General features: G+C 39.6%; 1 protein-coding gene across 1 annotated transcript in view; it reads right to left on the bottom strand.

Moving 5' to 3' along the window:
• Positions 1-12,687, bottom strand: part of COG5 (component of oligomeric golgi complex 5) — a 193,519-nt gene that overhangs the window by 57,244 nt on the left and 123,588 nt on the right. The window contains exons 8-10 of the mRNA XM_075429285.1: positions 6,520-6,685; positions 4,975-5,087; positions 4,802-4,879 (exon numbers count right to left, since the gene is read on the bottom strand). Of these exons, the coding sequence (XP_075285400.1) occupies positions 4,802-4,879; positions 4,975-5,087; positions 6,520-6,685 (357 nt within the window). The remainder of the gene's footprint in view (positions 1-4,801; positions 4,880-4,974; positions 5,088-6,519; positions 6,686-12,687) is intronic.

Below are 12,687 nucleotides of genomic sequence, written 5' to 3'. Positions count from 1 at the left end.
TGGTAAATGCATTTCTTTTTGAAAAGCAAGCTGACTGAAAACCAACTGACTGCACAATTTTCAGTCATCACCGAACTGCAATCTGCACAAACCCTGCCAAACCAGAAGTGAAAAAGAACAAAGGTCATTACAACCTACTAACCCACAAAACCTCCCCACCATCCCTTTTCTTTATGGCATGCTTCTGTCAGAGAAACGGAATTAAAGCTCCAGAGAAAATGCAGTGTCAGTAGAAAACCATTGCACAGGCTCTGACCCTCCCATTTGAATTAGAAGCAGATTACTTTTAGCTTGGCAGTCTGGACACACTGACCCATCCAAAACTAGAATCAGGACCTTTAACTGGTAAGAACTTACTGGTTTTTCAAGAGAGGTTTCAAAAATCTCGCAACTGAATTCAGTGGGACAATTTGTAGGTTTGAAATAAAGAGCAACTTCAGTATTTTGGAGATCAAAAACCTGCTCATTCATCTGTGTTTAGATCTCTACAAAGCACATGGTTCTTGCTGAAATAATAAACAGAAGCCACAGTAGAAACGATATGCAAGGAATCCAGTTCTTCTTGTACAAAAAAATACTGGAAAATAAATCACATACTTGTAATAACAGCTGAAAACCAGATTATTTTCTGAACTCACATAAGGCAGTAATTAGATTATTTTTATATTTTTTCCACTTGGGATTATTTTTTAATTGGGTCAACTGAATGTGAGTATGTGATGTTAAATGTGAATAACTTCAATGCAGCAATATTTTTTAACAAGTTTGGACAGGGGAGGAGAAATAAGAAGGTGAAATGTAAGTACACTTTGGGCAATAAACATTTATATTTTTCATTTACTTTCTTTGTCTTATGTAATGATGAGGATGTTTCCTTCTATATCGTTAACACCTCATATTGCCAGCGTTGACAACTCAGGAAAATAGCCTGCTTACTCACCAAGCGTTCATCAGGAGAGGCAAGGATAAGAGCCCTCCACAAAGTAGATAATAACACTCCCTACAACTCTCAGCTCACTTTTTCACCCAGAGGCTTACATAAACGACAGGCTCTGCGGTGTGCCTTAGCTGCTAGCAAGCGGGACATCAGCAGATCAAAGGCGATCAAGGGCAGATGTGCCCTCTCACAGGGAGCACCCTCCTGCCCTGCGCAGAGACCCCAGCTCACCCTCTCTATTGACCACCCCAAAACAGCCCTCCAGAATGATTTGCTGCTTTTGTGGCTGCTTCCCACTTTGCAGAACTGTTCGCTGATGCCTATGTAGGAGCGGAGGACCCAAAATAGATGAGGATCAGAGACCATTTTCAACTCTTTCCTAAGGGTCTTAGAGGGATTCTTATCTCTAATTAGGAAGCTGGCTGTCACCGAAAGATATGTTCTGCTGCGACTTACACTGAAGTCAGTTGTAGTTTAGGTATTACAACTGCTGAGGCAGGATTAGTCACTACACATTGAAAGAAAGAAGCAATAAAGCAGAGTAAACTAGAGTAACCTATTAGTTCTCTGAAGGTGAATAAAGCAATTGAAAGAAGCGATATAAATAACCAGTCATTTGGTGACCAAAAATATCAACTTTACATTATTTAAATCTTATTTGTAATTTTAATTTTTACTCTCAACATTTTGAAAATAACCCTACTTTTAAAAAAACGTATAAAATTAAATCTCTATTCCTTTTCTCCAAAACTAGAAATTAGAACTTCATGAATTCCGAATTCTTTTAGCCTTGCTCCTCAACTAAAATCTAGTCATTAAAGGCCTTTTTTCTTAGATAAAACCACAAAAATGTCCATTCATTCTTAAAATAAATATATTTCTCATTGAAATATCTCTAGGTCTTTTTTGGAAATTAGATCTGTAATTTCCATATTTAGAGATTAATAATGAATCTGTAGTTCATTCCTACCAGGAAATGTAACAGTTTTTACAATGTACTATGAGTGCATGACTTCGTTTCAAAACGAATGGCAAATCTTTTACATTCATTTCATACTGTGGCAAAAGAAAAATATCAAAATCTAGATCTACAACAGGAAGGAGTGGAAAAAAGTGCAGTGTACAGAATCTCCAGATTCTTCCATGATACTTATGTTAGCCTGGGTATGTCACTTGGCCACATCTATTGCTGGAAAAATTTGGAAGTGAATTCTGTAAGAGAAAACGTACTGTAGAAAAGATGCAGGTGTTGTCATTGCCCTGCTGCTGAACTCCAGTACTTACAAATTTTACAAGCTCTATGCCTCAGTTTCTCCATCTGTCAGATTTGTGGTTTGCTTCCTCTTTTTTTTTTTTTGTTTAAACAGCAATTTTGTGAATCCTTTAATTAATTAGTTTGTGTTTTTAAAACTACATTTTTAGATACAAGATGATACACACTACTAAATATTATTATGGTAACAGGTAATTAGAAGGCCGGAAAGCACATGGTTGGGATCATAATACAAAATGAGAAAAAAATGGAGACTATGAAGACCAAAAAAAAAAATCCACCAATAGAAAAAAAGAGAATGATTGCAGGGGGAAGGGGGAAGGCAAGTAGCTTCCTTGCTATTAAAGGACTTGTGCTTTAAAAAGGCTGGGTCTTCTCCTCTCTTGTGCTTCCTAGGATGATACTTACACTGCAGTAATCAAAACAAGGAAGCAGATGGACAGGCAAAGTGGTACTGCAGCTGCTGCAGAAGATGACTATAATAATAATGTTGACATCAGTAACAGTAATTAGTGCACAGACTGTAGAGTGGATGATTCGTTTCCCTATCTTCTGGTGTGGGCATGCTGCCCTAACAAATGAGTATGATGTTAGTACCTTTAGTTTGTTTAGTTCATTTTTTCAGTTTATTAATGAAGTTGAATACAATAAAGAAAACCCAACTTCTCTCCCTCTCCAGAATGCTTGCTGATGAAAGGATGTTGTTTCAGTTTGGATTAATACGAGATGGAATCTTCATTAGTAACTGGCAAAATACCAGTTTCTTACTTATATCTGTTTTCAATGTACACCACAACCCATACTCTACCACATAGCCATCTGTACATACAAGCTTGAATTTCAGCAGCACCAAGAATTTGTCTGGTTTTGTCCAAACAACAGCTCTACTGTTTGGTGTGACTTCACCCATCCACAGGCTGGTGCCATACCTTTTTCAAGGGACACTAGGACAAACAACATAACTGTGAGAAGGGCCAAGGAAACCACAGTGCTACACCAAATCATCTCAGATAAGAAAGTAAAGAATCAGTGGTATCAGTAGTACCGTGCCATTCTGTGAAAGTTCTGGTAGCATCAGACAAGGATGTACCACTACTCCTTAGCTGCCTCATGGAGAATGACAACTGCCCAGCTTGGTGTTATACTACACCAAAACACCTGCTGAAGAGCAAACTAATTGGAAGAGTGATAACTGCGGAGAAACAAACAGATGGATTTTATTTGGGAAATACAATTGTCACTTAGATGCAATCCTGCAGTGGGAAGTCAAAGGGAAGGGAAGGTAATCAGAGATATTATGGAACATGCTTAGCATATGACAACCCAAAAGACTTTATTTTCTAATGAGTTTTTTCTTACTCTGCATCTAGCTTCTATTGAGATTCATTCTCCCCATTCACTTATTCTCCAGGATGATAAAAGATTTACTTTGGTTTCCCTCTATTATCCTCCTCGATAACTGGAAAAACTCCTACCCCCTTTTCAAGTGCTGTTCTAAAAAAGGAAGCGTGAAAGTGAGAAGCACAGGCTCAGGATGGCGCCACTCATGAACACTGAAAGCTCATTTATCAAAGCTCCACTTCCATCCAAACTCTGCCTGAGCCTTCCAGAGTTCCTCCTTCTGGCTCTAGGTTCCTATGTTTCTCCTTAAACATGTTGATCTACTGAAGGGCTCCACCTAGCCAGCAATAGATATTTTTTCTACATCAAACTTTTTAATGAAGAAAATATGCTAACAGAGTTGTTTTGTGGGATTTTTTTGTTGTGTTTTGTTTTTGTTTTTCTTTACAACACAGAAAGAGAAACTTGAAGTGCCTCATAGGAAAGCAATGTTGTATGCAACCTCTTTTGGGGATGGGCTTAACAGACAGGTAAACTTGAATGCTGTACTTAATCTTCATTATTTGTTTTCACTGTTGAGAAGACCACATTTGCATATGAAGAGTTTCCCCAACATATTTCAAAAATTAAATTAATGTAAATCAAAGATCCAGCCATATACTTGGAAAAGGACATATCTGCATAAACACATCTTTTGGTTTTGTTTGTTCTCATTTACCTCAGTAGATGAGAATAGCTTTGGTAATTCTGAACACTGAAGGAGACCATTAATCAAATTATTCCAGATATGAATAGAAAACAATGCAATTGAATGGAAAAGAATAGGTATTCAAAAGAACAGCCATGATTATTTTTCAAGGAAGAAACTGCTAAGAAGTAGAGAAACAGATGGCTGAAAGTATTAGATGAAGACACATTCTCCTATGCAAACTAACAGACTTAATTAATTACTCAAATCACATGGTATTTTATGGAATGACATTAATGATCAGTAATAAAAACTGACAGTGGTGCCTTATCAGCTCCCTTTAAAGAAAACAAAAGAAATTATTGTAAAAGGAACATGTTTATACCCTATAGATGTAACCTACAGACCATAAACATAGCTTTCAATGTTAGTTTGACTTTAAACATTTCTCATTAATTTAATTACAAAATTTTTATGGGTAAAATTGTAAACAATAGCATTCTCTCAACACATTTTCCTTAACAGAATTACTAAAACAGATTCAGCTAAATTAAAATTTTACCTTAACTATTTCCTCTATGAAGCAGACATGTGACACAGGATCTCTTTTCTTTGTCAATACTTTCTGCAAATGCTGCACCTGTAAGAAATAATTTATTGAGAGGAAAAAGTGACATATAATACTTCATACGCAAAATTGCATGACTAGACAAACAGGAATTAGCTGTTGAGTACCTGTCCGCAAGCAGCACAGATCTGATCCATGAGTTTCTCCATGTTTGTCCAGAGGGCTGCTCGAAAAGCTGCTGTGTTCCCAGGTGTCGGCATAGCAGCTCTACCAGGGCCACCTAAATGGTTTATGAAAACACACAGCAGCACATTTCAGCTTTCACATGTGAGAATTAAAATATTAGAAATACAGATCTCTATGCACTCTGCACAGGAAATTTCTTTAAAAAAACAAAGCAGCCTAAAATAGCTTCAAAACAGAGCTTTGTGAAAAGCTTCAGTTGTGTCAGCTGAGAAGTCAACTAAATTCTGAAGTTCAGTGGAGATATGTCAATGTTCGTCACTGCTACCTGCTTTACCAATTCAGACCTCCACAGAAACACCAAGGTAATGCCAATGAGCTCCTGCTGCAGGATATAATAGCAAAGTGCAATGGCAGAGACAGTAGCTGTGAAAAATGCGGGCATTACCAGCTCAGGACTTAAATGCACAGGTGAACTGTTAAAAAAAAGTGATATTCCAGTTGAAGGGCATGCAGCTTCTAAATCATCACTTTCCTTGAGAGGGGGTCTATTTCTTTATTATGCTAGTGATTATCATTTTGGACCCCCAACTTGTTGCAAAAGCTTTTTAAAAATTTTTGAAATGTTCATATTGCCAAAGTTCAAACTTGCCTGCCCTCCTAATTCCTCAGTATTCTTCGACACCTGCGCTAACATGTGGGAACTACATGTTCAATAGTGCCACATTCCTTCATATTGAATATACTGCTTTGAAATTCTTTCCACCTGACAAAAGCATCACAATGTAGTTTCAGACTTGTTCCATTGTCTGCAAATAATTTCTACCTGTGATCCTCCCAACCAACACAAAAAAAGCAGAATTTGGATTCATCTTTCCATGACAAACTGGTCAGAAAATGCTGCAAAGCTGTAAACTAATGATAACAATTTTCTGGGCAAGTCAGGACAAAGAGGTGGGGTGGGGAATAAAGGAAAACTTCTGAGCCCAATAACAACAGACACACAATTTTCGCTTTGTATTAGATGATTTTCCTTCCAGTACCTGAAGGGGGCCTACAGGGAGGATGGAGAGGGGCTTTTCACAAGGGTGTGTAGTGGCAAGGGGGAACAGCTCTAAACTAAAAGAGGGCAGATTTAGATGAGATATTAGGAAGAAATTCTTCACCATGAGGGTGGTGAGGCACTGGCACAGGTTGCCCAGAGAAGCTGTGGCTGCCCCCTCCCTGGCAGTGTTCAAGGCCAGGCTGGATGGGGCTTTGAGCAACCTGATCTAGTGGAAGGTGTCCCTGCTCATGGCAGGGGGGTTGGAACCAGATGATCTTTAAGGTCCTTTCCAACCCAAACCATTCTATGATTCTATGTTTCTATGATTTCTGAGACATATCTACTCCCATTCTCTACTCGTTAAAGCAAGCAGGGAAACGTTCCTGTAACAGCCTGGATGTGAGAGTTTCTTCCATTTTACAACATACTGTATTTCTGTAAAAAAAAAAATCAGTTATCATTCTCTGTAAAACAAGTATCATACCTCTTGTAACAGCTTGAGATGGTTGGGTCAATACTTTGATGTCCAAAGCATTTTTTATGTTCTCCTCCAGGACTGTGCAGTATCCGTCTACCACATTAGCAATGGTATCCTTCAAAGTGCCAAGGTTATGGAAAACCTGAAGAGCAGTTCCCACTTGAGTAGGATTCTAGAGAAAGAAGATTTTCAAAAACAATTATTATCTTTAACTGTACTATAGGGGCGTTTTATCCATGATGAGGCATCATTTTACTGGGCAAGTTCATCTTTAAGCTCCATCTGCTAATTCATGTCATTTAACATTAAATAACTGGCATCCTTAATGCATAACAGAGAACAGAGGGTAAAGGAGAGGACTGATTTCCTTTGATTGCTTCGCAATGCTTTGCTTAGCTTCCTTTGGCGCCATCCTCTGAGTAAGAAGAATGGAAAAAAAGGAACTGGAAGCACTGCAGGCAGTATCTAACCTGGGGTGGGTTACCAGTGATTGATCCAAGAATTCTGAGGTTAGTTACAGTACAACTATATTCAGCTATGGTCTGGCTAGTAATGCTGTTTTAACATGCGGTACCTGTTACAGTACTGTCATTTAAGTGCCAAACAGTTAATTAAATGTGACACAGGCTTAAAAATAATAACCAAGGACAAGCAGAAGCAAGCAGATGAAGCCCCTACTACTGACTACTGCAGAATTTAAGCTTGTACTTCTACACTTCTATTTCTAACATTGACAATAAATTCATCTTCCTCACAGCAGAATTAAGAGTGTGAAGCAACACAGTGATAATATCCAAAGCCTGGAAAAAAAAAAAAAAAAAAGCTGAAGTCTCTCTGTATTGTTCAGAGCTTTTCCAAAATACCAGAGAGTGAAAATTATCCAAAAACTGTTCAGGTTGATTGTTTAAGAGACCTTTGATTAAGATTAAATCTGATGATAATTCCACTGAGCAACACTAAACACTGGCATGGGTGCTATTTAGCAAGAGAAAAGCCTCAAATTATTGCCTTTGGAAACTAAGCATTGTCATCCATACACTGAATGCCGCTTTTTTATTTTGCATTCACAGGCAATTAGTGGAGAGGGCGATCAGTTGGTCACACACACATTAGAGATGCAGCCTTTTGTCATTTTTCTTAGTGACTTCTGCCAGCAGTAAAGAACACAGTCTGGCAGAAATCATAGAATCACAGAATCATTAAGGTTGGAAAACACCTCTAAGACCATCAAATCCAACCACCCACCCAACACCACCATGCCTACTAGACCATGTCCCAAAGTGTCGTATCTACACATTTTTTGAACACCTCCAGGGATGGGGACTCCACCACTGCCCTGGGCAGCCTGTTCCAATGCCTGACCACTCTTTCACTAAAGAAATTTGACCTAATATCCAATCTAAATCTCCCCTGATGCAACTTGAGGCCATATCCTCTCGTCCTATCACTAGTTAGTTGGGAGAAGAGACCAACACCTGCCTCGCTACAACATTCTTTCAGGTAGTTGTAGAGAGCAAGAAGGTCTCCCCTCAGCCTTCTCTTCTCCAGACTAAACAGCCCCAGTTCCCTCAGCCGCTCCTCAATAGGACTTGTTCTCTAGACCCTTCACCAGCCTCGTTGCCCTTCTCTGGACACGCTCCAGCACCTCAATGTCCTACTTGTAGCGAGGGGCCCAAAACTGAACACAGTACTCCAGATGCAGCCTCACCAGTGCCCAGTTACAGGGGCATGGTCACCTCCCTAGTCCTGCTGGCCACACTATTCCTGACACAAGCCAGGATGCTGTTCACCTTCTTGCCCACCTGGGCACACTGCTGGCTCATGTTCAGCCGGCTGCTGACCAACACCCCCAGGGCCTTTTCCACCGGGCAGCTTTCCAGCCACTCCTCCCCAGGCCTGTAGCGTTGCATGGGGTTGTTGTGACCCAAGGGCAGGACCTGGAACTTGGCCTTGTTGAACCTCATACAGCTGGCCTCGGCCCATCGATGCAGTCTGTCCAGATCCCTCTGCAGACCCTTCCTACCCTCCAGCAGATCAGCACTCCCGCCCAGCTTGGTGTCATCTGCAAACTTAATTAGGGAGCACTCAATTCCCTCATCCAGATCATTGATGAAGATATTAAACAAGACTGGACCCAAAACTGAGCCCTGGGGAACACTACTCATGACCGGCCACCAGCTGGATTTAACTCCATTCACCACCACTCTCTGCGCTCGGCCAGTCAGCCGGGTCTTTATCCAGTGAAGAGTACACCCGTCCAAACCATGGGCACCTGGTTTCTCCAGAAGAATGCTGTGGGAAACAAGTGTCGAAGGCCTTACTAAAGTCCAGGTAGATAACAGCCACAGCCTTTTCCTCATCTAGTAGGTGGGTCACCTGGTCGTAGAAGGAGACCAGGTTGTTCAAGCACGACCTGCCTTTCATGAACCCATGCTGGCTGGGCCTGATCCCCTGGTAGTCCTTCACATGCTTGGTGAGCACACTCAGGACGAACCGCTCCATAATCTTCCCCAGCACCGAGGTGAGGCTGACAGGCCTGTAGTTCCCAGGATCCTCCTTCCAGCCCTTCTTGTAGATGAGTGTTACATTGGTGATCCTCCAGTCATCTGGGACCTCCCCTGTTAGTCAGGAGTGCTGATAAGATGATGAAGAGTGGCCTGGCCAGCGCCTTCGCCAGCTCTCTCAGTAGTCTCAGGTGGATCCCATCCAGCCCCATAGATTTGTGAGTGCCTAGGTGGCACCCAGACTGGACAGGAGCATCTGAGGCCACAGGCACACCCCACTAGAAACCCCACTTTGCCTCTCCTCTGGGAGCGAGACCTTATACCGTTGCAGGCTTCCTGCTGGTGGCTCCAGCAGTAGTAGGGGTTCAACTGACATTGAAAGGGTCAGCTGCAAGAAGATTGCAACTCTCCATCTCCCCCAGGTCACAGTTTTCTCAGACAGACGTTCTCGAGTCAAAGAAATTGGGTGTGCTCATCTGCCTCTCAGGTGCAGGGAACTTGCACTGATACCACAGCAGCAAAGCTACAATGTAGCTGCTGTGCTGAGGATCCACTTGCTTGTACAACTGCCTACTGCAATAGGTTTCCCGAGCCATTGACGAACTGTGCGTTCTCCTCAAACCTAATGTTTCAGAGGTCACAGCACTATAACTACGCAATCATGTCGTTCTTTCTGGGGTTTCTGCAAAAATCAGAACCATAGATGGAGCAAAAAAGCCAGATCCCATCTTTTTCCCCAACGCCAACGAAGAATTTCCAGGTTTAGTACAAAGCAAAGAAATATTAGGCATGTATTATGGTTTGCAGATCTTACAGTAACTGTACTAGTTTCTTTTTCCAAACAGTGTGGGAGTTAATGAGCATTCCCAGCATAGTATTATGGGTCTGGGACTTGTAGGTTTAGTTTTTTGACAACTGGGTATGCTGTAAAATTTCTAAGCATCCTGTGGGTGTGCTTGTGGAGGTGGGAAGTAAGCCATAAAGACTGGAAGATTAATGGGATGTCAGAAAATGAAGAGTAGTATAATGCAAGGAGGGAATTTGGGGACAGAATGAACAAGAGAAGGAAAATATAAATGGGAAGAGGATGGGGAACAGAATGAAAAGAAGCTGGAAGGAAGAAAGAGAATGAAACTGAAAGGAAGGAAAATGAAGATAGAAAAGACTCACCTCATTTACCAGTCTTTCCTATTGAAATTGTTCTAATTCTTACAGAATACTTACACAATTATAAAAGCAGGCAGCAAGTCAGTAACACAAAATCAGTATCTTACTAGTATAGTAAAAGCACTCAACCAGGTTTCAGTCAGACTCCAGTAAATGTTCATATATTAACTAACAATAAAACAGAACAGCATCAAAAGGCGAGCAGGGCACTATCCACCCTTGAATAGGCGATGGTCATATAGTCAATCTCCTGACAAACAGGCAGTATAGGCACAAATAATTTCAGGCAAAAGATGAATCTCAGAGCTCCCACGTTGTAGTTTAGCAAACTAACTCTGCAGCTGCTGGTCAAGAAAGACACAAAAATGTGCTCCGACAGAGCCTGAGCTATGTTTCAAAAGAACTGTTTTTAGCCAAAGGTTGTCAAGCAGTTAATTCAGAAGTTTGGAATTGCTGGGGAGTAACAAAAACACATCATTATAGAAAACCGCTATTCACTCAAAGTATCTTCTAAATCTAGTACCAAAGTTAAAATCAGAACAGAACAAAGATTATGCAAGTGGCTTATTTCTCATTTGTTTTAAATTGCGGACATGGCCACTGACAGAGGGCTTCTAGCTCATGTATTCATCTTGGATAACCGGAATTAGATATATCTTAAAACCCTGATGATGTACAATAAAATATCTTTTTTTGTTTGTTTCAGATATAGCATTTTTCTCTCCTCAAAAACAGTTTGTGTTTTACATGCCCCAGACAGGTTATATAAAGTCCATTGTTGGTTTACGACTAATCCTAAGAGAACTGCATTTTTTTATGCACAGCTATTTTCTAGGTTTAGACAATATGTAAAAAAAATGCAGCACCCCTTGGGACAAAAATTATTATGTGGAAAGAAAGTCTTGGAAAGCAGGAAGAAAACAAATGATTGTACTTTCAGGCTTGCATACACATCTCAATATTAGACTGTTTATCATTAATACACACTGAACAAAAATTTGAGAATCAGTATTGCAGAATTTGCCACTACCAACAGAATTTATTTATAAGAATTTGTCCCTATTATTTTCCTTCTACTTGAGAAAGCTTAAAGTTAAACATTTCTCAGATTCAAAAGACTGTCACAATTTTTATCAAATGGAAAGCATGCATTCAAAGTAAAAAAAAAACCAAACTGACTACAGAAGTGATTTACAATGGAAAATAGAATCACATCAAGAGAATAATATTCAGAACAGCTATCCAACAGGAATAATAGGGAAAATAACATAACTATTTTTGAGATGGAATTTAATGAGTTTATTAGCAGTAGCTTATAATCCAGTTGTCTGCTACTGCAGGCAACTATGCTTCACAATTTGTACGTGTTCTCCTTAGAATCGCTGTCCATAAGATCCTATGTTCCTTTTTGGTTTAATTGTCTTATTTTGTAAATGAAGGGTCAGAAATAGTAGTTTCTACGGAACACTACGTAAAAATGTATGGGCAGTTAGAGCAACAGCAAGACACAAATCTGCTTCTCATAAGGTAGTGTCTTACAAGAAAATACCCTTTCAGACAATAAATTAGCATTCTGAAAATGTTTGTACATATACCATAAACTTTAAGTTACATCAATCAAGAGAGTAGGGGGCAAAGAAAAACTGTACAGCGTTTAGTAATACATTAGCAGTACACCATAATGTAATGTGCATAAACACAACCACACACAAGTGAAATAAAACCATGCCCCCACAAATCGCAGGCCTACAACACTATCTACTCGAAGATAGTTTTCTTTAGATATATTTATATTTATATAAATATATAAATATAATATATATTTATATATATTTATAATTTTTCAGATTGCAAAAATTATAATGAAGCAGGGAGCTAAGGAGAGATGGAGTTAAGTCCGCCAATAATACCCTTCTCCATTCAAAGCACTCCTCCATATGGCATATCGCAACGTAGTATGTTACAGATATATGGAAACCAAATTCCAAAAATTTAAGAGCTTAGGAAGACTCAATGAATCATCAATTCAACATATGAAAAAAAAATCAACTTGTTCAAAAGCAAGTTCTACCATGAAAGCAATTCTCACATATTTTTAAAAACTTTGACGTTTCTCAGCATTCATCAGACAATACATTAAAAAGCTTGGTCAGAAGGGTGATATTAGTCACCACTTGAAAAAAGGCATGAATGTTTCAATTCATGTTTTAGCAAAACATTAAGATACCCATTCAGCAGCAGATATGAAGAGATGTTTGTACCAAAAGCATTTGCTCATTTTCTCTATCACTGAGAACTGTTCATTTTACTAACATCATTTTTGATTCATTTTATCCCATCCCATTGGGTTCTGTAGACCATCATAGACAAGAAGAAAAATAAGTGACATGCAGTCATTAAATATTAATATTTTTGTTATATCATGTGGTTGTTTTCAAGAGTAGACGACCAGACTCAATAACCCAGAAGATGCTGTCTGGTCCAGCATGACATTTACAGTCCT

Source organism: Opisthocomus hoazin, chromosome 8, assembly GCF_030867145.1.
Source record: "Opisthocomus hoazin isolate bOpiHoa1 chromosome 8, bOpiHoa1.hap1, whole genome shotgun sequence".
NCBI lineage: Eukaryota > Metazoa > Chordata > Aves > Opisthocomiformes > Opisthocomidae > Opisthocomus > Opisthocomus hoazin.
Note: the sequence above shows the minus strand (reverse complement) of the source record. Positions and strands in the feature narration are given on the sequence as shown.